Below are 26,632 nucleotides of genomic sequence, written 5' to 3' on the forward strand. Positions count from 1 at the left end.
AGCATAAGCAATACAGGAACAAAGTTTGAAGCACTCATCCCAACAATCAATGAGAGTGAGATTCTCATTTTCATGGAACTTAATCCCATCACGAGACATGAGACCCATTTTCAACACAAATTTCTCACCGGGGCTCCTGCAGTCAGGAAGCTTTTGCTGAACACACCCATCTTTCAAGGAAGAGTTGGTGGAAGATGTACATGAAACTCCTGTAAACATGGAATCCATCCCAAAACCCCTGAGTTCACCCCCTGCACTTAGCATGAGCCTTGGGAAAATAGTGGTACCTTTATCAACTGAATAACTGAAGTATGTTTCATTCTCATTTGATATGTAGCTAAAGTTGTACTTATAATTATTGCAAAACTCATACATGAAGCTGAAGCACCCATTGTCCAAGGCCCGCTAGTCCAGTAGATGCTTCCTCTCCACCATATGACCATTTGTTTTAAACCAGTAGGGTCCAAACCAAGTCTAAACGACCCTATGGCAGGCAAATTATCAGTTCTCCATGAAGTTAGAGTCCAATTGAGGCCAGTTTTTCTGTCAAACCCCAGTTTCATTTTTGGCAAAAGTGTGCCAGTTGGATAATCAAAGCTTTGCCACAACTCCTGTTTTATAGATCCATCAGGGTTCAGTTCACTGAGCACAAAATTCCCATTGTCAAGTAGAGTAGCACTAGTATTTACTGCTTCTTGATGAACTGAATATAGCTCAATAGAATCTCCCATGTTGTATAAAATTTTCAAGTTACCATACTGATCAATTGTAAGAACTCCTGAGTTTTCAAGAATCGGATTGTTTCGGTTTGCGATCCACGCTGCCTTTTCATTGTTTCTGTTGTACCATATTCCTAAGTAAGAAGTATTTGAATTTCCAGGCTTGAAGAATCCTAACCTGAAAATCCCAGAAGCTGAAAACAGCTGCATCCCATCCTTGAGCTGTTGGCCTTGTGCTAAAGTATCAGTTTGAGAGTCAGAGGGCCCTATGAAGATTATGCAGCAGCAACACAGAATACAAAGAAGTATGAGATTCCTTTCCATGAACCTACAGGTACAAGCCTTGGCTTTGTTAAGGCAATAAGCCTTGCCTTGAATATATAAAAGTTAAAGTCAAAACAACTTTCTCTCCCCAAAAAAAAAAAAAAAAAGTCAAAGCAACTTGTAAATTGCAGCCTCATAAATTGACTTTAAAGGGAATATAATTTAAGAACTATATGAAATGATATTTTCCATGAAAAGAGGAGGAAGTGGGGCCAACTGATTACCAAAAACACAGCACCATGTTTTGGCTCCTTAAAATTGAGGCGTTGTACATAATCAAAATTCCATTTGTTGTGCGGATGAGCTCCTCCTTAGTTTTAAGGAACCAAACTTTTTCCATTGAGTGAATGGCCGGATGTTCATGAGGAACTAGAATTCCTAGAGGGCCCGTTTGCAGAGGCGGACGGGAGGAGTGACAAGAGGAGTCATGTGACCACATGACGGCCGAAAATTTGGATGACCTTTTTGGGGTCTGAGACTCATGCATCATAGTCTTTCGTGGAAACATAATGCTAGCTAGCACCTAAATTCAAGTTCCAGTTTTATTGTTTTCTTTTTGTTTGTAAATATCCAGTTCATTCTTTCCTTATTTGATTGGTATTTAGACCAGATGAGGAAGTATGGGCCTTATATACAGTCCAAATTCCAATCAATAAGCATAAAAATAAATTAAAAATTAAAAAAAAGCATAAAAAAGTTCCAAAATTTATTTTAAAACAAATAAGTTGTTACCCAATTTGCTGCACTAAGTGATTAAATTTAAAAAGAGTTTGATGACCGACCAAAAACAAAAAGGGTTTGATGACTCTAGTATTTTTTTTCCCTAAAAAATATATATATTTTTTATTTTAAACATGTCTAATTTAAAATAGAAGTATATATGGATGTCGTGGTACGATGGTGCCACACTATAATTTCTCGAAAGGTAGGTGTTTAGTTTGGCATTAGTGTCATTAAGGTAAATTCGAAAAAGCTTTAGGCTTAGATATGCTCTGATACCATGTTAAAATCAGAGTTATTTGTTGAAGATTTATTCTCCAAATAGAGAGGATTTATACAACAATACAAACTATCTAGATGGATCTAAGTATGAAACCAAATACAATAAGTTAGAAAAAACCTACCATGAAATCTACATTTATTCCTTAGAATCAACTCTATTAATTACAGCATATTTCTTGTCTCTTGAGTATTTAGTCAGATTTCTTTGTTCGTTAAGAACCTCATTGTTTTTTTTAAGCGATTAAATTTTAAAAGAATTTGATGGCCGACCAAAAAAGAAAAAACAAGAGTTTGATGACACTAGTTTTCATATATATATATATATAAAGGGTACTAACAAAAAGGCTGATGCAGTAGAAAGAGACTGCTTTTGCTTCAATATGGATTTCTCTTTATTGGCTCATAACTTTGTTTTTTCACTTTGGGAGGAAAGAAACCTTGCGATCCTACGTGCCAAGCAGGGGAGAAGGGGAGGGTCGCAACCACTGTGCTAACCCTGCATTGGCTTTGGCTCATAACTTTAACAATCAACACATTAGGACATTAAGTCTTGTGCAAGAATTTAGATCCGTATTTTGTTTAAGAGGATTGCTTTCTTGGTTTTCAAGTTTACTTGTTTCAGAAGCTTTCTTCTTATTTCCCAAGTTAAAAGTTGCTTTTATAGAAAGAGGCTTATTGTGAATTTGTGATGCAGAAGACCACAATTGGCTCTGTTCTTGTTACTGCTTGCACTTTTTGTCAAAAGATCCATTTTCACCAAACAAAACCCAAAAAAAAAAACACCCCTTTTGTGTGAATCTGTTGGCTTTTTTCTTTTTTGTTGGGGGTGTTGTCGATAAACCCAAAGCAGGCAGGCATTATGAACGAGGCCAAATAACTCACGCAGATTTCAGAACCTTTGTCTTGGGTTTCTCAGTCATTTTCAGCTTCAACCATTTGGCATATAAACCCCATTGAAGGGCAGGAGCTCTCAACAGCACCTCAAAGTGACATTTTTATTTATTGTAAAATCCAAATCACATCTCTCTCTCTCTCTCTCTCTCTCTCTCTCTCTCTCTCTCTCTGAGTGTCTGTGACTCATTTTTTTAAATTAAATTTCTATTGGATAAACTCTTTCTTTAATACCAAGATTCTCTCTTCTCCAACTGAATCTTCATCCTTTGTCAACCCATCTTCTTTTCTCGTGATCAGCCCATCACCATGGTATGCTCTCTCTCTCTCTCTCTCTCTCTCTCTCTCTCTCTTATTTTGTGTAGTAAATATTTCGGTTGGCATGCAGTCTTTTTCTTTAATTTGTACTTACAATATGAGCAAAGAACCCCTTGTGTGTTTAAATTTGTGATCTTTCAATCAAAGTTTACAACTTCGGCAATCATAGTATTATGTTTCAGTCAAGCTGGATGAATTAAATTCCTAGTAATATTTGTCATCTAATTTTTCATTCGAGCACTGTTTTTTATTGGTGGGTTCATAACGCACTAATTAAGTTGCATGTATGTTTTAGAATTAGTGGTGGTTTGATTAATTAGTGGCAACTTAAAACTTGTGGCAGTCTCTAATGCAATTGATGCTTGGATCATTGGTGAGGCTTGTGACGGCACTGATAGCTCGGCCGGCAGCCACCATCACAACCTTGCTCTACCACAGCGATCTTCTCCCCCGAAATTTCCACTCGGAGCGATTAGAGCGATTGGTTCGACGGGAGTACCTTCTTGTTCAAGAAAATTGCCTTTTCAGTTCTCTCATCAACGTTTTGAGATGCTTTTGGTAGCACCTCATTTGGGTTGGCCAATGTGATCGAATGTAGAGACAAGAAACATATAGTGTTGAATTTACTTTTGAAGAATTGCAATGGTAACCCGGGAATTTTCCCTTGCGATAAATGCACATTTTGCTTCGTTGAGCCTCATTCGATACCATTTTTATAGTCGTTCGATATGTGATCTTGTTGGTATAGGCTTTCCACTAACCCTCTATCTATGACATGTAGGTTGTGTTTGCATTTTTGAGTTTGAATGGCATCAATCAAGGCATTATTAAACAATAACAAAGTTTGCCAAGATTCACTTTTAAAGCTAACAAATCAAAGGCCCGAATTGAATCGAATTTGGGCCTTCTCAATAAATTTAATGTCCACAGCCGACCTTAAGAGCTCGTTTAGAGTTCGAGATTGAATTAGATAGGAGATACCTACATTTAAATTTAAATTATGGTGAATTAAGAAATTAAGAAATTTTGTTCAATTTGAATGTAGAAAATGGAATACTCATGAAAAAAACTTATCCCATATAGTACCCACAAAATGGTAAAATTAATATCAACACCTTATAACTTATTCCCGTAGTGGTCAAGCGTGTCCCTTTCCTCCCTCCCCCCATATGGCACCGGGGTTCGAAATCATAGCCGTGCAATCCAAAGGAAATCCACTAATTTTAATCCCCCTCCCCCTTCCAACCTCTGACAAAAAAAAAAAAAAAAAAAAGAGAGAGAGAAAAATCATACTCCTCTTCCTTCAGTTCCTCCTCCAACATACTTGAGCCCAATGGGCTGGCATGTTCATGGAATATATGACTAGTGATCCTATGAAATAATGCTGAAAAATAGTTGAAAATAAATAAAGATACTTATGATTATGACTAAAGTACAAAATAGGGGGAAAGGCAGAAAAACAAAAGAACGAAATGGGCTAGACCTCGGGTCTGATGAGCCCAACTATCCTATTATTGGTTCTCACAACATTGGGTTGCGGACTTGTTTGGTGATCACAAAAAGCAATATTATTATACATATTCAAGATTTAATGCATACTCAATAACAAAAATTAATCAATTGAAAGATGTTCTATTTCTTTTTATACAAGTGATGTTGGGGATTTCAACACAAAAACATTAAATATAGGGTAGACTGCTTGTAACTGCTTGAACTACAATATCCTTCCATATTATATTTCAATTTGAGTAGTCGCAACTTATTTTTCATGAGCCATCACAAATTTTCTAACACATATAAAGATGCAATTACTACTTCATTTTGTGGCTACAGATGGAACGCAACTCAACTCCAAGACAAGCGAAGCCTTTTCGAGCTCGTTTGGTATGAAGGACTGTCTTGGCATGGACTACGATAAGGGATTGTTTTGGATTGACTTGGTCTGGCCTAAACTGGATAACAATTGTCCTCCGTTTGGTGTATGTTTGGACTAGGACTAAATTTTTATTTTTTTAAAATTAAAATTTTTAAAAACATATTGAAATGAATTTAATATTATTTTTTTGACTTTTCTTCTCTCTCTGCATCTCATTCTTTTCTTCTTCCTCCTGCGACTTACTTCTTCCCCATCCTCTCTCTCCTTCCCCTCTTCTTCTTTTCTTCTTCTCCATCCTCTCTCCTTTGCCTCTTCTTCTCAGTATATGTTTCTCTTTGGTTTTTTTTTTGAAATTTTTTCTCTTTGCTTTTTTTTTCCCAAATTTTTTCTCTGTTCCTTTTTTTTTTCCCCGAAAATTTTCTCTTTGCTTCTTCTCAATATACTTTGTCTTCTACTTCTCCCTCTGCTTGCAAAGTCATCATCATCTCACATTCACCATCGTTGCACAATCGCCGTGTCCACAACCTATAGTTCAAGCTGCGAAGTCGTTATCTCCAATCGGTGCTCGCCGAAACTAACTGGAATTGACTACGATGCTGTATTGGGGTCACTGCGTATAGCTGTGACGGTGGGGGTTTGGATCGGTTGCAGGTGCTTGGGTGGTTTATGGTTGTGGAAGGCGCTTGGGTGGTCGATGGTTGCGGCAAGGGCTTGGCTGTTGCAAGCGCTTGGGTTGGGACTAGCTTGTCCCCCCTCTCCACGCAGGTGTTTTTGGTGGGCCAGTATTAACAGTCCCACTTAAAACTAGAACTAAGTGAAAACAAACATGAGATAAAAATTTGTCTAGTCCAATCCAAGCTTAGAAGGTGTACCAAACGAGCCCTTCAAGAATAATGGACAATGCCCTCAAGGAACAATCCCCATCATTAACATAAAAATTTACATGTAATGGGGGATAACATTGTTTTTTAATCTCTGGCCAATAACACAATGACACGTGAAAATGTTATCATCCGTTTCATTGCATTATCGGCAGTGTTAATCTCAATTCTATGGAGGTAGATGTATAATTAATAACCCCAACCCATTCTTCCTCTTGAGTTACAAGTCATTTACATCTACCTGTTTATTTTAATCCCTAATTTTAACAGAAAATGATATTCATCTACACAAGTAGGTAATTAACTAAAGAAGAAAGTGAGTGATGAGGACATGGCCGATGCCATCATTCCCTACATGCCACATGGCTATATCCATCCATGTAATTAAATTATATTAAATGCTCATTGTCATCCATCCAATATATAATTCTCGACAACAATAGTGTCTTTCGGTGCTAGGCCAATCATACAAGCCAAAATCTGACGTGGCATAAGCAGCATTAGCTGAAGTCGAAGTTCCAAAAGTGCTGTGCTGGGAACTACAAGTTGATAGTTTGCGTGAAAGGAACCCAACGACTTATTTTCCAAGCTGCTTTTCATAGAGTGTCAAAAAGTGTGATAGGAAAACCCTAACCAGCTCATTTACGTTTCTACGCCTGCCAGCTCCTATTTCTGAGAATCAATCAGTGTTCTCTTTCTATTCGCAACAATCACAACAACCAACTCACTGCCAGCTGCTCTTGGGTTTTATGTTTTGGTTAAGTAAGAGCTTACCAGAGACCGTATACCTAAATACAAAATCATTCGACTATCTCGAAAAAGAGTCATTAATTATAGAGAAATGCTATTGCCAGTTGTTCGTTATAAGGAACTAAAAGACGTTGATCATTATAGACCCTATGATGGTGACCAGTCAGAGCAATTTCAACTTATGAATATTGAATGCATGTAACTGAAGTCATGTACTCGAATGTGCCAATGGTCAATGTTGGGTTTTATTCCACGACTTTGTGTTTTATATAATTAGAACAATAATACTTTATTAACCTTTGTATAATCATATCATCTTTCGCCCTGCAAATTAGGTTTAAATTGACCAGTGTAGGATAGGATGTGATACTAAAAAAAACGTAAAAAAATCTAGGTCTTTATGGTCTTGGGATTGTTTCTTAATATTATATACAAACTTCCTCAAGTTGAGGAGGAAGGTGAAAATTATACATCATCAAATAAAAAATATTAATCTATAAAGATTTATGTAGACAAATAAGGTCTACGGGTTTAGCCTAGTAAAAAAAGACCTTAACTTGCAGGTCAAAAATCTCAGGTTCGAATCCTCATTGCTCATTATATTCTACCTAATTTATATATGAGTTTTTCCTCAGAAATCGCATGTAATTGAGGTAACTGAGCATGTTTTTACCACAATGATTCGGCATCATTTTGACGACTTTTTGTTACCCAAAAGTCCTGGTTTATCCCTTGCCATTATTCTTTGTACATTAATCATGCTCAAAACCAAGGTTCTAACCTTTTTTCCAACTAAAAGTTGAAACAACTACCGCTTGCCTTCCTTTTTATTAATTTTTCTTTTTTGGTCGACAAGATTCACTTTTTTTTCTTTCTAGAAAGACCAACCATTTCTTTTCAATCCATAATAAATAAATAAAACACCAACAATTTCAAGCAGTGAGTAATATTTCATTATCAAATATTGATAGCATGTAATGTTCTCAAACTCTGAATTCAAATTATACATTCAAACAAGAATTCAACTTAATCAACAACATAAATCTTACGTGAATAGAAATAAATAAATTATTGAAACAAATATATTTACGAGCTAGATGCTCACATTGATTTTAGATTTGATGTCTACATTACATACTCAAAAGCATGTAAAGCTAACTAAGGTGGTTGGTGTGAGTGGTTCGGCACTCTCATGCCTTAAGAGAGGTCAGGGATTCGATCCCTGCTCTCGTATGGAGTCACCACTTTGGCCAACACTTTATCCCTTACGGGCCGACCCGGTGTGAGCGGGGATTAGTCTGGGTTGTGGTTAAGGCTTAAAGGTGCCACCCATAGTTGGGGCCCATTCAGAACCACCTCGTGGTTCAGACCCAAAAAAAAAAAAAAAAACTTGTAAAGCTCAATTAAATGATTCTCGTGTTAGATTTGAAATTTTCCCACATCAAAAGACATGTGAGAATGCAAGTGCACGTTAAAAAGGTTAATAAATCTTGCAAGAACTTATTATCTGACAAAGTAACTATATATTTCAATTCAATATATTAATGAAATAGATTATAAGTTAATAATATTTATATTTAAGTAACAGATAATATGCTGACATGTCATAAATATATCTCGTCACTGTGCCAGCAGGCATATGTTTGCACACAGCTGTGTCCTAGCAAGCTTGACCACTTTCCCCCCGGGTCACAAGGCTGCTGGACTCGCTTTCGCTTCCATCAAGCAACATTCTGGAAGTGACAAATGGATGCTTAAGGAGGACGCAGACTATATGCCCAAACCTTATATAATATACAATGGAATTTTACTTTCTTTTATTCTTAGTTTGAAAATGTGGGAGGGAAAGGTTAGCCAAAATTCATCAAGGCTATTTGGGGCTTGCTTGAGAAGATGGTTTTGGGTAAGTCCTTGATTTTATTTTCTTGTAGGTTAAAATATGTTTTTATTCCATTAGCTTTCCTTTGTTAATTTTATGCTTCCTAGTTGAGTTAGGGTTTGGTGCCCTACATAAAGGGCCTATTTAATTAGAATTTTATTTTTCAGTTTTTTTTTTTTTTTCGTATTAGTAATCGAAATTTTGGAAGTATGCTCGACACAGAGGATTTCAGTTTATCATTTTGTTGGATTTAACGTCTGTTGATTTTTTTATTCATGCTTCCCCCTGATGCGTCAGTCACAACCGATTCTCTCATGAGATACAAAATTATAAGGTATGTAATGAATGCAAAATATCAACAAACCACATATAGTGCTCAAAGTTGATTTTTTTTTTTTGTGTAACAATGGTTTACATATTTAAGATTGTTCCATTATTGCTCCATTATATAGTGAGCCAGTCGTGGTTCAAACTTCAAAGTAACTTTTTTTCTTCTTCTTTTCCTGCACATATTCGGTGGAAATCTTAGTATAGTTCTCTTTTAGGTGACTAAAGATTCTCTTGACGAGGCAAACTTTAACTTGTACATAGCATAATGGTCAACCACACTATCCCAATTGTGGTGAATAACTACCTTATTGTGCTATGTTCTAACTTATAAGAAAAATACTTTACTTTCCTACTCCGGTTTCACTGTCTTTCCCTTTCTATTTCTCTTCTCATGTCACCAATCACATAAGATAGAAGGAGAGAGCCGCTATACTGGGGCAACAAAAGTCTAGAAGGAAAGGGCAGTGACACCGGGGCAAGGAAGTTCCTCTCCAAACCTAGAAAAATCGCCAACTTGAGTATTGAGGTTTAAGAGTATCTGTCTATACATGGTGCCTTGATTAGGTGTTAAACCTTGTTATTTGGCTGCTGCATACCTTTTAATATGTGCCAGATATACTTGAAGAATTCCTTGCAGGCCCGTTAAGCTAGGGACAGCTAATTACGGGCTGCTACCCATTTTTGTCTTCTTATCTCATAAATTTAGGAACATATTTAACCTAATCAAGTTGATTGCCTGCCCCTTTCCCCAAATCTGGTCTTTACCCTAAAACTAATTTAATTTTTGTGTAATTAAATTAACAATAATTATTTGTTAACTTAATTAAGAATCTATCTATATATATAAAGCAAAAGGCAGAGAATGGTAAAACATTCAAAATACCAAAAAATGCCATTGGTTAATGCAAACATTAATAATTGAAATTATTAATCAAATGAGGATAATATGGTAAATTCACACTTTTTTATATTAAAAAAAATTAAAATTAAAAGAAAATTAAGATAATGGATCATATTTTTTTGAACACAAATACCCATTATTATTTTTAATTCTAAAATAAATTTAATTTTTTTTAAAAAAAAGCCTCTCGCAGACACGAAAGCGCTTGCGGAGAGGCTACTAATTAATAGTAAAAAAAAAAAATTCGAAGCAAATCTATTTAATAAAAAAATTTGGGACCAAATCCATCCAGTAATAAAACGCTAAATTCTCGACGCTTTGGTTGCCTGCGATTGGATTTACATTTACTGCCCGCTTTAAAACCCTAAACAATAGGCCCGAACAAAAAGAAAAAGAAATTAAACTTATATTCCAAAAATACCCTTTCCATGTTCGTTATCCTCAACAGGCAAACCAGGTAATTTTCGCTCTTTAGTAGCGACTTTTGTAAAAAGAGCGCGATAATTATATTTTTAGCGGGAGGCTCTCAGAGACAGAGAGAGAGAGAGAGAGGCCACGCGGCAAAAACCCACGCTCTTTATTTTTTTCTAAGAGCTTCAATCTGGCAATATATATAGGTTGTTCATTGACCCCTCGTCTCTTTCTCTGTTGAGGTTCTTCATAGGAAAGATATATACATACACATATATATAAATATTATATATGTGTGTGTATAGCAGCTCTGTTTCTTGGTTATTGAGCTCTGTTCCTCATGTTGCTTCCAAATTAGAGGCTTTGTTGCTACCCAATTGCCCAACATTTTGAACCCAAATTGCTGAAAACCCCATTGTTTCTCTGTTTCTTGCTTCAAGTGCTTGTCTTTCTTTCAATCCCAAACATACCCATTTGCTTTCCTTCTGGGTTTTCTTGTATTTGATTCTTGGCGTGACTTGATGAGATGAGCCCCAAGTTTTCAATATCTCAGTCATTCTTTACCTTCTTGTTGCATTCTTAGAAAACCCATTGAATTGCATTAAAGCTTGGTTTCAAACGGGTTTTCATATTTCTCTATTTACCAGTTTTGTGCATCTCCAGAGTCCTCAGAGATCAAGATGTTGAGGGGATTCAGAAAGCCGAAATTTTTCACCAAATGGTTTGGCACAAACGCAACTCGAATTTTTAATTTTTTTTAAATACAAATTTCATTGCTTTTTGTTTCTTGTGTTTCTAAATTTGGGTCTGTTTGATGCAGCAAATCTGATATAAAGATCACGAAGTTGAGGCTTGAGACGATAAAGAAAAAGAGGAGCGCAGTACAGAAGTTTTTGAAGAATGATATTGCTGATCTTCTGAGGAGTGGCCTTGACATCAATGCCTATGGCAGGGTATGTTTCTGGTTAATCTCGTTCTTGGGTTTTGGTTAATCTCCTTCTGTTTATCTTCTTTTCTTTTTGTTGCTTTTTATGGTCTTGTGTGGCCTGAAAAATAGGCTTTTTTTCATGCTCTGCCTCAAGACTTTTTCTGTTGTCCTTTTTGTTTTTCTTTACAAATAGATGATTTTCTGTTTGCTTGCAATTTTTGCATAATTTCGGTGATGGCGGCATGTTATTGTTGCTTCCATCTGATACATCATCCATTCAGAGAGATTCTGTCACGGCTCTTTGTCTCAAATCTTGATACAATAGCTAAAACAACTGGTTGTGGGGCCCTGTTTTGTTGTCATCACCACCATGGCTTGCCCTCACACGTTTCATCTATGGATGACGTGTACCCTCATGTTGGTCATGCATTTTATGCCCTCTTTTTACTCATAAATCATTCTATGTGGGGAGGGGTGGCATGATCTGTATTGCATGATGAATATGAGAAACAAATAATTTTGGCCAATTGAAATGGTAAAATCACCTATGTGTATTTATGTGCCTTGTCTTTTGTGCTTGTTTTTTTCTTTTATCTTTTGTACTCTTCCTTTGATCTTCTTTCTTGAATGTGTTATGCTAGCAAATAATGGGTTGCTCTCGTTGTGATGGAATGAAGATTACTCAGATTGCAACATAGCAGATGATCCATGATTTACATATTGCATGAATACTTGTAGCAGTTGTTCACTCACAAAGCGTCCAAATCATTATATCTTAGTCAATGCCTAACTCTTCATTATTTTTGTGACTCAGGCTGAGGGGCTTCTGGTTGAGCAAAATATGTCTGCCTGCTATGTATTAACTGAGAACTTTATTGGATGTATCTCAAATAATCTCTCTCTCATGCAAAACCAGAGGTACTTGTGGCTTCCGAAATAATATTCTTAGCTTTCACTGGCAGAGTTAACTGTCAATGCCATACATGTCTCTGATCATAAGTTTGATAGACTTTTCCACCTTCTCTTATTTGTTTTTTGTTTTGTAGCGAATGTCCTGAGGAATGCAGTGAAGCTGTTCCATCTTTGATGTACGCTGCAGCACGATTTGCTGATTTGCCCGAACTGCGTGACCTCAGAAATATGTTTACTGAAAGATATGGAAATTCCCTTGAACCTTTTGTGAATAAAGAGGTAATAATTCACAACTTGTTACTTGCTCTTCAAGTTCATAGTTAAATTATACTCAGAAAATGCATACTCACTTAATCGTTTGTGTTTAGCTTGTGGAGAGGTTGAAGGCAAAGCCTCCTACAAAGGAGATGAAGATTCAGTTATTGCATGACATAGCACAAGAGTTCTCAATTGAATGGGATTCAAAGGCTTTGGAACAGAAACTGTATACTCCATCTCCACTTGACCAAGTAAGTCTACCTATATATCATTGTTACAAAATTATTGCTACTGGAAAGAATCAAGCTTATGTATTCACAGAATACGTCACCTCAAATCATTATCTCAGCCCCCCTGCCTTTGGCGATTTAACCTTTGAAAAAAAGATGTTGAAGAGTGGACTTTTGTACCTTCCAAATTTTCTTAGATGCCAAACATTTCCGTCTATCCTGTTTTTCTGTGCCCGCATTATGTATATTCTAATGCTTCTTATGGTCTCTTCTCTTTTTCGCAGGGACAGCGCAGATATGGGTCTCCAGGTGACAGTGATGATGATATGCACAAATCACATAAAAGTAAGGATAATGCTTTTCCAAAGGGAAAAAACCAGGATGCTGGGGACGTTTTGAGCCACAGAACAAAGTATACTGCATCAGTAGGAAGTGAAGATGAAACAACGACAGATGTATCCCAAGACGCCCCGAAGTATTGTTCGAGTTCAGTAGGAAGTACATCAGGGGATGAAGCAGATAACAAGATGCCCTTCTACTCCAAATTTGCTCCACCGCCTTACTACAAACCAAAACCTGAAAGAAAGGAAAGCAGCTTTGAGGATCCCACAAAGTTAAACAGCCATGTTGAAACAGATCACCATAATGATGTTTCAGTTGGCGAAGATGATCCAAAACCAAGATCAGTTAGGAGGAAAAACTTGAAACCGCCACCCGGTCGTGAAAATCTTGACAGGAATGATCCAAGGGATGAGGAAGAGAGGGTACTGGATGGCCTTTTGATGCATTACAGTAAGAAACAGTCACCCCATGAATCGAGACAGATGAAGGGCAATCTAAGTCAAGTAGACATTGATGCTGGTGAATCCGCGAACAGAAGCAGAAGATCTCAGCGACATGCTCCATCAGCCAGAGCATCATCTCTCCCACCAGAGCCAACATCTCCAATTGAGGCACCGAAAGGGCACGAAAGAACCAATTCCTTACAACCAGATGCACATGTGCACCCGAAACTACCGGAGTATGATGAACTGGCAGCTCGAATTGCAGCGCTTAGAGGAATATAGAAGACAGCAGCATTAGAAGTCTCTTTGTAAAAAAAAAATTACATGGTGCATGTCCATTATAGGAAAGATTATTTGTTTGTTCCAGTTTGATATCTCTATCAATATTCATTCGTTAGTTTACTAATCATATTTCATTGTAAAAATCCAAAAGTTTCATGGCTGAACTTCAGGGTTCAGAATCCAACATATTTTAGATATAAATCTGGGTCTAATTCTTTATGTTTGCAGTTATTTTTATTTGTTTTGATTTTGGTGACATGGTCAACTTGGTTATATTGGATCCCAACAATAACATGAACTGACACTCATGTAACACAATTGACTCCCAAAAAAAAAAAAAAAAAAAGGAGGCTTAAAAAAAATTCTAAAAGTGGTAAGTGATGGTATTCAAGTATTTTTACACCTAAAAAGGTATCAACTTGATATCTAAGTTTGCTTATGAATTTTCCAGATGGGCTAGTTAAGTTACTTGGCATACTGCTTGCAAACGCACAACGCAGCGTTTTGACACACAGAATTGGGATCGGTTTCCAATAGGAACATTGCAATTAGGGTTAGGGTTTGGTTTCTTAGTAAGATTGGTGTCAATGGAGAAAGGGTCTTTGGAGACGATGGGGCAAATGACCCGCGGAGATTCACAGGAGGAAGAGCAGGTGATGAGTGAAGTACACTTGGGCTGCCCACCTGGTTTCTCTGGGCCCCACATTTCCCGCTTCACCTTCTCCATCCCGCCTGGTTCTGAATTCAATCTCCCCTAACCTCTGCTCCGTTTCAATTTTTTTATTTTTTTTATTTTATAGTTTTTATTCAATTAAAAAAAAAAAAAGATTTAAGCCTCTAACACAATGACTTGCCTATAGAGCTTGAGCCCAGAAGATACAAGGAGACTTCCCAAGTTGAACCAGCTTCCACAAAGCAAATGATTAGCTTGGACGAGGATGGTGATCTTCTTCTCCCTAGACGCAACAGTAAGTTTCCATTTGTCGCTCACACATGCTGCTTTTATTTTTATTTTGACAACTTTTTTTGGGGGCTTTGAGGCCTTTGCATGTTAATGGTATGGTATGTTAATTTTGCTTCCATTTATGATCTTAAAGACCTCAATCCAATTTCTCAATGAGCATGTTGGGATTGTTTGTTTGGGTTAGTCCTTCAGATAGACTTGATCAGCTGTACATTAGAATGGGCATGTGCATTTGTGCTGGTTGATTTGTTTTGCATTTTATCCCTTAACCAAAGCCAGCAATTCTTACACAATAAAGACCATATTTCGTTTTTTACGATGATTTTTTATCAATATAAGAAGAATGTATTTCATTTTTTAAGATCATTTGGGGGTTTTGTGTTGTTTTTTTCTTCACAAAAATGTGCAGAATCATCTACTCAGAGTTCTAGTGTGAGCATCCAGCATAATATCACATCATCAATTCCAAGCGTCGGTTTGCAAGTAAATTTTGTGATGTTGGTTTTTAATTTTAGCTTATAAGTTTGGTTTATTTGCAATGCATCCATAGCTAATCTCATTTTGCCCCCGCAGGTGTGGAGGGCAGAACTTGTATTATCTGATTTTTTGCTGCATAAGATGTTTACATCATCTGAACTTGATGGAATTGTTGCATTAGAACTTGGTGCTGGTACAGGTACAATAATCATTAGTACTGCCTTTATTTTAACTGATTATATTTTATCTGTCCTGGAATTGGCTCCTTACAGTTGATCATTGATTCATTAGCATTCATTCTAAATTAACTCGATGCTTATTCGTGCATTCTAGAGATGATATATTCCTCAAATTTTGGATAGCTGAACTATACCATAGGAATTTTAAAATGTGAAAATTCAAATGTAATTAGAAAATTATGAAGAAAAAGCGACATGATTTTTCGAGAACTGTAGTTTGGGGGAGGAAAACACTCTAATGTTAGAAATCTGACCATGATTGTTTCTGAAAATACCACCGAACAGTTTTGGGAATCAATGCTACAAGTTCATTATCCTTTCAAGATTTTTACGACCATCATTTGAGACATCACTACATGTTCAGTGACAGGAATTTGAATTCATTATCTTTACCAGGGTTGGTGGGTGTATTACTTGCACGTGTTGCTAAAACAGTCTTTATAACAGGTACAGTGGCCTTGCACTTATATTGTTTCATGTCCTTTTGTTCCTTGAAAGTTTTTCTAATTGTATTTTCCAAACAAGGGTTTGAAGAAATGTCTTTTTAAGGGGTGCTTGATCATTTCAGTGTATGTTACTAGGTTTTTGGAATCAAAGTTGATGTTTTCAATGAATTATATGATTTTTACTAATGAGTTCCATGAATAGTTATGTTGGATTTACTTATTTGAGTCATACAACTCAAACTTGTGATTAATATAAGGTTGCCTTCTGTGTCAGACCATGGGATTGAGGTCCTTGACAACTGTGCTAAGAATGTCGACCTCAATTCTGAACTGTTCAGTCATCGAGCTACAGTTCATGTACGTGAACTTGATTGGATGAAACCCTGGCCCCCAAGAATGACCCTAGAAGAATCCTCCCAGGGTAAAAGGTGAAAATTACCTATCTACTTTGATTGCTTGTAGAAACTAGCAGAATTTTGTTGGTATCAAGAACATATTCATTTTGGATAATTCCTTATCGCGTTGCTAGTGCATTCCCTTTGCTGGGTTTATTCTCTATCATGTAGCTTAACAGTTAACACTATTTGTTATATCCTAACATCATTTATTGGCAAACATAAATCAGTTTTTAATGATGTTGCCTAGGTATTCTTGGACCTTTTCAGAAGTCGAAGCAGCCCAGGAAGCTTCTTTGCTTGTAGCTGCAGATGTAATCTACAGCGATGACCTGACAGATACATTTTTCAGCACTTTACAGAGATTAATGTCTTCAGGTTCAGAAAAGGTACGTACAAACCAAAATCTTAGATTTCCGGGGATGGAGAATAGAAGTATCATGGGTGATAGAATTCCGAGAATTTGTCCTGTTTGCCTTTTTTCTTTGCCTTTAATATATTAAAAGTTTAGGATTTGCAACCATTACATGGGTACATAAAGTGAGCTTGATCATGATTAGAATAGGTGTCAATGAGGGTGATGACTACATTCCCATATTTTCGACAGCCCCTCATCTTTTTCAGAAACTCCTTTTCATCCATTATATGTTGATCAAGTAAATGGCAGTTAGCTTTTTGTTTCTCAGGTGTTGTACTTGGCATTGGAAAAACGCTACAACTTCAGTCTTGATGATCTCAATGTTGTTGCAAATGGTTACTCGCATTTCCTAAGGTTTTTGCGGTTAGAGGGGGGTAAGCTTGTACATGTATCAAGATGCACCCATACATATCATGAGCTTGTTACTTCATTTTTTCTGTTTTTTTTTGGCTTTATCTTTACGGCTTATACTTGGTTTTCAGTGGAAGATGCAGATTATGAAGCCCTTGAATGTGGTTCAATGCCTTGCTTTGTGGGAAAATGCATAGACATTACACAGATTCCTCAGTATGTGAGGGAGTATGATAGAGGAACTGATGTTGAGCTTTGGCAGATTAAGTATAACAAAACAAAATTATAAACACTTGAGACTGGATTCTTGTAAGCCTTCTTCTTGTAAAGTCCATCCATATAGTCACCAAAGGTTGCTAATTGGTTGTTTTCACCTTTTTCGTAATAGGGGCTTTTAGAAATAAGCTAAAGTTCATATTTGTTTATAAAAACTAGGGCTGGGCGTATATGGAGCTGAAAACCGGCCAAACCGAACCAGTCGGCCCAGTTTGGCTTTGGGTTTTGTATTTTTTGGAGTTTCGGTAATAAAACCGAATCAATCAAACCAAGTCCAGCCCTAACAAAAACATAACTGGTGAGTGCATGATCAACATTTTGGAGTGTCAAAAAACAGTTTCGTAAGAAAAGCCTCATCAACCAACGACTAGGGGGGGGGGGGGGTGGTTCGTATTGATTTGGCTTTGCTGGCAGTCAATGAAGTGAAGAAATAGAAACCAAAACACTTGAAATTGAAACACCAGATGCAAGCTAGTGCCCATCACTTGTAAGTAAGGATGCTCAAACTCAAATTAAAGAAAACTACCTTTTTTAAAGTAGGGATCTAGTACCTTCAGTTCATGCCGTAAATAATATTTCTTATGTTGAAGAAAAAGTTAAAGTAAATCTTGAGTGCCAAACAAGTTAATCAAACTGATTGATATTTGGTTCGAATTTGTTCAAAATTACACTTCTTTTAATGTAAAACATTTAACCAAACGGTTGATTTAGCTTAGGTTAGGGTTAATTTTATTTTTTTATTGCTGCACCAACTTATGAGTTTGACCTTTTTAACCTCTCTTAATTTTGTTTAATCAACTGGTAATCTGGAAAACCCCAGACTCCAATCCCAACACCTCTTTTCCTTGTCCCCTCCTCTCTTTGGATCCTTTCCTCACTCCAAAATACCAAAATTAAAAATAAAAAAATAAAAAAATGGGAATAAAATAAAAAATTAAACAAGCACTGAACGACGCCGTTTCTATTGTCCTGAGCACCGAATCCTCTACAGTGTCTCCCCATTTCCCTTTTTTCTCATTATTCTTTCCCAATCCAACGCAGAGAGAACACGACAGACAGACACAGACGCAGACTCGAAAGTAAAAGCTCCAAGCTTCTTCTTCAACTTAACCAAAAAAAGCTTCTTCTTCAACCCTTCACACTCTCTCTCTCTCTCTCTCTAAATCTCCATCTCTCATCTTCGTTCTTACAAGCCCAATTCTGCGTTTTCAGCTGAATAGCGAACATGGGCTGCACCCAGTCGAAGATCGAGAACGAAGAAGCAGTATCCCGATGCAAAGAGCGGAAGCAGTTCATGAAGGAATCGGTGACGTCTCGCAACGCCTTCGCGGCGGCCCACTCTTCCTACGCCATCTACCTCAAGAACACCGGCGCCGCCTTAAGCGACTACGCCCAGGGTGAAATCGTGGCCCCGCACCCGGCCCAAATCCCGGCACACCAGCCCAATTTAGCCTCCGCAGCCGGCGTCGGTGTCCCCGCCCCGCCGCCTTTCGTCGACAACCTCCCCCCTCCGCCTCCGCCACTCCCCAAATTCTCCACCTCTCCTCTCCAACGAGCCGCCAGCATGCCGGAGATCAAACCCGACCCGCCCAAGCCACGGACCAAGTCCAAGCCCAAGCCCATCATCGAGGAGGACGAGGACGAGGACGATGAGGTGATTGAGAGTAGCGAGAGCTTGAGGCGGAGGAGTAGGAGCAGCCGGAGCAAGAAAGGGGTTGTGGAGAACGGTGATCACGATTTGGATGGTCCGCCGCCGGTGGCTTCTCCGTCTCCGCCGGTTTCGGTGGAGAGCAGGACGGTACCGCCGCTGCCGCAGCACCGCGACACGCCTTACGACTACTTTTTCTCGGTGGAGGACATGCCGGCCCCGACGCTGGCCGACGCCGAGGAGATTGAGCCGAAGGTGTACGATGAGAGGCCAAAGATAGTGGAGAATGAGGAAGAAGAGGAGGTGTTCGAAGAAAGGCCGGAGAGAGTGGAGAAGTATGAAGAGGAGGAGGTGGAGGTGGAGGTAGAGAGGAGCGCGAAAGTGGAGGAGGTGGTGGTGGCGCCGCCGCTGCCGGTGGTGGATGAGGTGGGCGCTGGGTCCGTCGGGAAGAGCTTGAAGAAGGCCAAGGCCGCGGCGCCAAAAGGGAGTGCGAATTTGTTGCAGAAATTTGCAGAGATTGATGACCATTTTCTCAAGGCTTCAGAGAGTGCCCATGTTGTTTCCAAGATGTTGGAGGCCACCAGGCTCCACTATCACTCGAATTTTGCTGATAATCGAGGTAATCAATCACCTTTCTGTGGTTCTGTTGTTGGGTTTTGTTATGTTTGAGTGGTTCTCTGATGTTTGGTTTACAATTAATGTGATTACATTTGCAGGTCATATAGATCACTCTGCTAGAGTGATGCGTGTTATTACATGGAATCGTTCTTTTAGAGGAATTCCAAATGTCGATGATGGCAAGGATGACTTCGACTCAGAAGAGCATGAAACTCATGCTACAGTCTTGGATAAGTTGCTGGCATGGGAGAAAAAGCTATATGACGAAGTCAAGGTACTAAAAAACTTAATCAGTTTCGTTTTGCTATCACTGTGATAGAGAAACCGTGTGAGAAATAGATAGGGAGGTTGTGCATTCAAGTCTCAAAGGTTCTAACTATTTAGGGCTCCACTGATATCAATATTCTGGTTTAATTACTACATTGTTCTACACAATTTCATGAAAATGTCTTTGTTGTTTTTGCTCTTGCTGTAGTGTGGTCTTTTGAACTTTTCTACTGCTCCGCATTGATATCAGTATTCATTACTTGTGCACAATCTAATTTAGGATTGACTATTGTTGGATAGGCAGGTGAGCTTATGAAATTTGAGTACCAAAAGAAGGTTGCCTCGCTGAACAGGCTGAAGAAACGGGGCAATTCTGAAGCATCGGAGAAAGCAAAAGCAGCCGTAAGTCATCTACATACAAGATACATTGTTGACATGCAGTCTATGGATTCAACAGTATCAGAGATAAACTCTTTACGAGACAGACAGTTGTACCCAAAACTTGTTCAGCTTGTCGAGGGGTGAGTTTTCATTTGATAATATACAACAAGATTCTATTGGTGCATATTGTGGGTTGATTAAGGATTTGTGGGTGGTTTAATGGGTGGGGACAATGAGTCATAGGATGAAATTGCAAATAATTAGTTGGAGAAAATAGGGTGCCTTATAATTGCAAATAATGAGTTCAAACACCTCCTCTGCATATTGCAAGGAGGTTTTTCTGGCAGAAGGTTCAGTAGGTTTTGCAGAAAATAGGGTGCCTTATAATTAAATTTTGAAAACAAAAATGAAGAAAAGAACATTCGCATCTTTTCATACATACATACATATATATATATTGATGGAGAGCATTTCCTCTCATTGTATGAGTGGATGGTGCTACCCTTCTCTATGAAGACCTATAAAAAAGTACCTTGTTTATTCACTTCTTGAACTAGAGAGTTGTACGCTAATCAATTAAAATTGATTCATATTTCCTATGTTGGAGAGCATTTAACATAAGATTTCCTTTCCTCCCATCTTATGAGTTGATGGTGCTACCCTTCTTTATGAAGACCTATAAAATATTATCTTGTTTGTTCATATCTATAAGGAAACCTATATATGGTGTCCTAATGTATTGTAGATTTTAGATTTTAGTGCTCCAGTTTATTTATCTTCTGGTTAGTCAACTTCAAGGGACACTGCCCGGCTGGGCTCTTGGTAGTTGTGGACTTTACCACTGAACTGTTCTTGTAGGGTTTTGCATCTATCTTCAAACATACAATTTGAAACCACTAATAAATGATTAACGGACTGCAGGATGGCTACTATGTGGGAAGTCATGCGAGATCACCATGAGGCCCAATCGAAGATTGTAACAGTCCTCAGGTCTTTCGACATCTCCCATTGCCCCAAGCAAACAAGTCAGCACCACCATGAGCGCACAATCCAGCTGCTTGGTGTTGTGCAAGGGTGGCATTCTGAGATTGGGAAGCTTGTGACTTATCAAAAGGTGTACATCAAGGCCCTCAACAATTGGTTAAAACTCAATCTCATCCCTATTGAGAGCAGCTTGAAGGAGAAAGTTTCTTCCCCACCAAGAATTCAACGACCCCCCATTCAGGCGCTCCTCCTTGCCTGGCAGGATCATCTAGAGAAACTTCCAGATGATGTCGCAAGAACTGCTATACATAACTTTGGTGCTGTAATAAGTACTATAGTGACTCATCAAGAGGATGAAATTAAAATGAAGGACAAATGTGAAGAAACCAGGAAAGAGCTTGCCCGCAAGACAAGACATTTTGAAGACTGGTACAATAAAAATATGCACAAGACCATTCCAGACGAAATAGATCCAGACGGGCCAGAAGGCCACACTCGAAATGATGTGGTTGCAGAAAAGCAGTTTGCTGTGGAAACGGTGAAGAAGAGGTTAGAAGAGGAGGAGGAAACCTATGAACGGCTATGCATTCAGGTGAGAGAGAAGTCGATAGCAAGTCTTAAATCTCGCTTGCCGGAACTCTTTAGGGCATTGTCGGATTTTGCTTCGTCGTGTTCAGAAATGTACAGAAGCTTGATTCCTAGATCACCCCATAATCCAAGTCAGAGCTCAGCAAGAGAATAAGTTTGTATGTATAATTTGCCCATTTGTTTTTTGTTTTCATTTAAATAAATTTTGTCCTGATTCTAGTGTTAATTTGTATCTATCAGTAACTTATAGGATTTTGCAATTTTCATATGGGACAAGCCCTGAAAATCATATACGTGAAGTTGATTTCAATATATTGAGGAAGGACGATTTTTTTGTATTCCTTTAACAATTTAGAAACTTTTTCTTTTTTCTAATTTTTAAGCTTTTAATCAATGCAGTCGTGGCTGCTTCTATCTCTATGGCTGCACTCACATGCCCTTATTTTATTTTATTTTAAATTTCTGAAAAATAAAATAAAGCCACTCCCTTGGATTTGTTTTGCCACCACATTTATGTACTTTACAGAAAGAAATAGGAGGTGGCTACCGAATTATAGTCCACAGGTTGTAGAATATTTCATTAAAGATTAAAAAAAATTGAGAGGTATTGGAGAATCATGGAAGCAGGACTATATACCTTTCTTCCCTCCAAAGAAAGAATCCAGTGGTCTAAAATAGTCCAGTACATACTTCAAAACTGCAATGAGGTCAAGTTGGCACATAGCTTTAACATGTTGGTCATTGGAGGGCATGAGATACGAGTATGTTACATGACTAGGAACGAGCAACGTTGACGCATGTTTGTATACAACCGGTATCCCTTAATTACACATGTTTGTATACAACCGGTATCCCTTAATTACACATGTTTGTATACAACCGGTATTCCTTAATTACGTAGCTTTTTTATTTTGAAAAGAAGTTGGCAACCTAGATCTTTTAGATAAAAGGGATGGATGGTTACAAAACACACACAAGCTGAATAAAAAGAAAGAGGGCTTTGCCTTTTACAGATGAGCAGATCCATCCAACCTAATATGTATGGTGGAACCAACTTCTACTTCAAGCATTAGATCTTGTATCTCAGATAAGACTAGTGTTAGGTAATGTAATAGATGGGTGAAGACTTCAGATCAAGCTTAGTCATTTTCCACATCTTGCCTCGGTTTCGTGTTCGCGCAAGCTTTTCTGGTGTTGTGTTTGTTTAAATAACCTCCAAATAGGAAGAAGAACAACTCTATAACAATAAAGAGGTAGTTAGGGGCCAATTTGGCAAACATTTTGTTTGTCTTGTGCTAATTTTATCTATTTCTCTCATTTAATTATAGCAGACCATTTTTATCTTCGTAAATACGGTATCAAAGAAATAAATCATGAGGTCATATGCTGAATAAATTTATTCATTTGTATTTGTTCTATCATATGTGTTTTGTTGGTCAGGGCTCTATTTGCAATTTATGCTTCATATGGTTTCCTTGAACATAAGTCACATAAGATTATCAAAGGCAGCATGGATATTCATATTCTGCAGAGCTTATACGAATTTACAGACGTTACAAGTTTGTTCTTAAACTTTTGAACACTTTTAGGTAAGTACTTCTTTGATTTCCTGTGAGCAATTTGTGAGACTCCCTCTTACACTTCGAAGAAAACAACCTCTGAATCAATACGAGGCAAAATGGGATCTTTCAAGAAACAGACTGCCGCAGTGCATGGTCGTCACCCCAAGCAACAAAATGACTTTCTTCTTCTGTCTCGTGTTTCGCTGATTAGATTCACTCCGGGAGGCTTTGAGGGGCAAGCTCTTGCTAATCTCTTTGCTGCATAGGTGGAAAGGAACACGATGTGTAAGCATTGAACATTAGAAATTCTAAACACTGAACTCTGAATGTTAGAATGAAAAATCGAAAACAGAAGACCTTCAAATTAATACCATCATTGTACCTGGAGGATGCTAGACCAAACAAATTAAATTTTCTGAATGCCAACAATTCTACATGGTCCTAAGTCATTATGATTGATACAACTCTACGCGAACAAGTCTGGACTCATGCCGATTTTTTCTTTGCTGCAATTCAACTTGCGTAGAATTTGGATTACAAAAACAATGTCTAATGTTTGAAACAGTAAATTTCCCTCGTGATGACCCTGCTATCCTTAGGCAATGTTGTAACTGAACCAGATTTTATCTTCAGATAATAATTCTGAAAGTTACCTATTTCATGGAATAGCTCATTGATATTCTGTGCAGTTTTGGCTGATGTTTCCAGGAAAAACATCCCATTGTCTTGAGCAAATTGCTCCCCTTCCTGCAATCCAATTACAGGAAAAATAAAACACAAAACCTTTAATTTAAATACAAGTTCCAAACTAACAAACATCAAAACGTTATTGTGCATCCAGATCTGATAGTCAATATGACTGCAAATAAGTTCATCTAACTACACACTCATGCAGATGGAAAGAAGGAGCGAAAGGGAAATTGTGGAGAAGCTGTTGCAAATACCTCATTCTCGACCTCTCGTTTCGCCTCCAAGTCGCACTTATTTGCGACCAACGCCAGCACTAAGCTTAAATTCCCTGGAAAGGGTGATAAACAGTGTATCATGTTTAATTTCAAGAACAAAAATCATTCCAGAATAAGCATAGTGAAAATACCAATTATTTTTCAAAAACTGAAAAATCATCCCAAAACACACTTACTACTTTAATATATAACATAGGGTCCACAGACATATGTGCAAGAAAAGAGCTAAACCAGGCTGTTTCAAATTGTACTAGCCAGAGAAAAGCAATCAAAATTTGTGACAGCAGAGGGTAGGCAAAAAAGACGTATCAGGGCCTGCCACAGATTGAAGATACAAATAATACAATTTTAAACCAGCAAAGGTGACAAACAGCCTGAAAATTTCAGATGAGAATAGGAATTAAGGAGGAGATACGCAAAAGTAAGGTTGGTTTGTTTAACTCTTTCTACATTACATACGTATAGGGCAACCGTGTGAACAAATTGGTATCTTGGTTTTCCATATTTAAAACAGAGTTTAGAAAGGAAAAACATGGTAAGAATACAATTTTTCAATTTCTATGGTCTCACCTTGTCTTTGCAATTCTTGAACCCATTTTTTGGCTCGAGTGAACGTATCCTGAGGCCAGTGCACATTCTAATCAGAGAACCATACATAATTGCAATAAACTATAACTGAGTATTGAATTGAAAATACCTGCCATCACCTTCAAATCTTCAAATCAGAATTTACAGCATACAACTTGCAATCATATTCATCTAGACACTAGAGAATAGTACCCTAATAATTATATACCTTTGGAATCTGGATTAAAAAAAGGTGAAGCTAGTTTACTATACTTGAACAGGAAATACGCAACTTAAGGGAGCTAAATCTGATATACGTACATCATAAGTCACAGTCATCAGATGTTGCATACATTACACAAGCATATACTCTTTTAAAATTTTAAGAAAGAGAGGGTGGAATTCATTAGAATGAATGAACAAAACATAAGAAGTTTGGTTCATAGGTACCGTGCTTGAGATGTCATACACGACTACAGCGGCTGCTGCACCACGATAGTACATAGGAGCTAAGCTATGATACCGTTCTTGTCCTGCTGTGTCCCATATATCAAACTTCACAGTGGCTTCACTTAACGACAGTATCTGAGTGAAGAAAGCTGCTCCTATTGTTGGTTCCTGCATGAAAACAAGCACCAAGATCCTCAGTTGTGAAATTTCACATAAATAAGAAAAAACGAAAGATTTTATCGAAAATACAAAGAGGTCAACAAAAACCTGGTGATCAAAAAACTGGCCTTTGACAAATCTTAATACCAAGCTGGTTTTTCCAGTTCCCATGTCCCCTAGAAGCACCTGAATAAGAAACATTCAAGAAATTTAGAAATGAGCTATGTCTTTATGAGACAATTCAACTAACTACAAATGAAAATCGACATTGTACTACATTCTCGTAACTTGTAAGCACTGCTCTCATCACGGAAGTAATGCAAGAAAAGCCAAAAGGTTCTCCTAATATGCTATTAATTCAACCTGAGATTCTATGCTTCTCAAAATACAGGTAAGAGATCAGCTCCTACAGAAACTACCGGACAGTCTTAAGAGTAAGAATGGCACACCTACTAATGCTGGTGTATGCTGATATAAAGTCTGCTGTTTGAATTGCCACACTGCTTTGTACTTATTTCTTTTTCTTTTTTGGGGTGCAAATCATGAATTGGGGCATTTCAAAATGGTGGAGCCTCAAATCAGCACTTCTGTGGGGTTTAATTTTTCCAGCATGCAGTTGGAAAAAAGAAAATGGATATCTACAATTTACATCAAATTTTGAATTCTAGGCAATACACACAATAAGGTTCTTCTCTTAAGCAATTGGAATTAGAGAAGTCAACGGATTATAGCACCAACCTATAGTAGCAAATGTGCTAAAGGGGTTATTGCACAGATTATTAAGGGATTGAAAAGAATAAATAAAATTAAAAAGAATACTCAAAGTAATGATTTGGAAATAAGAAAGGGTAAGACATACCCACCAGTTTGGCTTGTATGATCTTGTTGCCAGCCCTGGCCATTGGACCACCTTGATCAAAATTGTCCAAGGTTGAAGGAAAGAGAGAGCTTTACACAGAGAGAGAGAGAGAGAGAGAGAGAGAGAGAGAGAGAGAGAGAGAGGGATAGAAGTTGCTGTTGTCAAAGAGACATAAAAGTTGTATGTGAATTTTCATAGAAAATTAATAGATGGAACTGGAAATTGGACAAAGAAAAGAAAACACTCAATCCCCAGCAGTGGACTGGTAGTTCTGTAATCTGTTGACTGGTAGTTTTGTTGCACTTCTCCATTCTCAATGAAGAAAGCTTGGAAAATAAAAC

The 26,632-nt window shown here is 37.8% G+C and overlaps 4 protein-coding genes and 1 pseudogene across 12 annotated transcripts; 3 read left to right on the forward strand and 2 right to left on the reverse strand.

The window, feature by feature from the left end:
* Positions 1–1,132, reverse strand: part of LOC148295507 (G-type lectin S-receptor-like serine/threonine-protein kinase CES101 pseudogene) — a 1,403-nt pseudogene extending 271 nt beyond the window's left edge.
* A 7,432-nt stretch (positions 1,133–8,564) lies between these two features.
* On the forward strand, positions 8,565–13,896 carry LOC110769533 (Regulator of Vps4 activity in the MVB pathway protein). 5 transcript variants are annotated; one of them, XM_088250928.1, is made up of 8 exons: positions 8,565–8,664; positions 8,938–8,974; positions 10,930–11,003; positions 11,103–11,235; positions 12,025–12,128; positions 12,257–12,401; positions 12,491–12,631; positions 12,895–13,896. In XM_088250928.1, the coding sequence occupies exons 3-8, from the start codon at positions 10,963–10,965 to the stop codon at positions 13,675–13,677; spliced, it is 1,347 nt and encodes a 448-aa protein (XP_088107054.1). In that variant the 5' UTR covers positions 8,565–8,664; positions 8,938–8,974; positions 10,930–10,962; the 3' UTR covers positions 13,678–13,896. The 5 variants fall into 5 exon arrangements, with proteins under 5 accessions (XP_088107054.1, XP_088107055.1, XP_021829227.2 ...); XM_088250929.1 differs by having other exon boundaries at positions 10,946–11,003; XM_088250927.1 differs by lacking the exon at positions 8,938–8,974 and having other exon boundaries at positions 8,650–8,664; positions 12,895–12,958; positions 12,989–13,896.
* A 190-nt stretch (positions 13,897–14,086) lies between these two features.
* Positions 14,087–17,338, forward strand: LOC110769534 (Putative methyltransferase family protein). 3 transcript variants are annotated; one of them, XM_088250931.1, is made up of 9 exons: positions 14,087–14,412; positions 14,538–14,645; positions 15,051–15,124; positions 15,215–15,317; positions 15,754–15,804; positions 16,078–16,231; positions 16,449–16,587; positions 16,885–16,990; positions 17,111–17,338. In XM_088250931.1, exons 1-9 carry the CDS (start codon positions 14,265–14,267, stop codon positions 17,254–17,256), a joined length of 1,029 nt encoding a protein of 342 aa, XP_088107057.1. In that variant the 5' UTR covers positions 14,087–14,264; the 3' UTR covers positions 17,257–17,338. The 3 variants fall into 3 exon arrangements, with proteins under 3 accessions (XP_088107057.1, XP_088107058.1, XP_021829228.1); XM_088250932.1 differs by having other exon boundaries at positions 14,088–14,412; positions 16,885–17,004; positions 17,099–17,338; XM_021973536.2 differs by having other exon boundaries at positions 14,089–14,412; positions 17,099–17,338.
* A 919-nt stretch (positions 17,339–18,257) lies between these two features.
* Positions 18,258–22,067, forward strand: LOC110769532 (kinesin-like protein). Its single transcript, XM_021973534.2, has 4 exons — positions 18,258–19,510; positions 19,608–19,783; positions 20,077–20,297; positions 21,079–22,067. Exons 1-4 carry the CDS (start codon positions 18,469–18,471, stop codon positions 21,881–21,883), a joined length of 2,244 nt encoding a protein of 747 aa, XP_021829226.2. The 5' UTR covers positions 18,258–18,468; the 3' UTR covers positions 21,884–22,067.
* Positions 22,068–23,199: 1,132 nt separating this feature from the next.
* LOC110769536 (ras-related protein RHN1) lies at positions 23,200–26,593 on the reverse strand. 3 transcript variants are annotated; one of them, XM_088251181.1, is made up of 8 exons: positions 26,421–26,593; positions 26,296–26,388; positions 25,541–25,618; positions 25,274–25,441; positions 24,827–24,875; positions 24,236–24,309; positions 23,945–24,038; positions 23,200–23,549 (listed from the first exon to the last, which is right to left on the reverse strand). In XM_088251181.1, exons 2-8 carry the CDS (start codon positions 26,332–26,334, stop codon positions 23,449–23,451), a joined length of 603 nt encoding a protein of 200 aa, XP_088107307.1. In that variant the 5' UTR covers positions 26,335–26,388; positions 26,421–26,593; the 3' UTR covers positions 23,200–23,448. The 3 variants fall into 3 exon arrangements, with proteins under 3 accessions (XP_088107307.1, XP_021829231.2, XP_088107308.1); XM_021973539.2 differs by having other exon boundaries at positions 26,292–26,593; XM_088251182.1 differs by lacking the exons at positions 26,296–26,388; positions 26,421–26,593 and adding an exon at positions 25,882–26,091.
* Positions 26,594–26,632: the final 39 nt, after the last annotated feature.

The sequence above is a fragment of the Prunus avium genome, chromosome 3, assembly GCF_965620075.1.
Source record: "Prunus avium chromosome 3, drPruAviu1.hap1.1, whole genome shotgun sequence".
NCBI classification, from domain to species: domain Eukaryota; kingdom Viridiplantae; phylum Streptophyta; class Magnoliopsida; order Rosales; family Rosaceae; genus Prunus; species Prunus avium.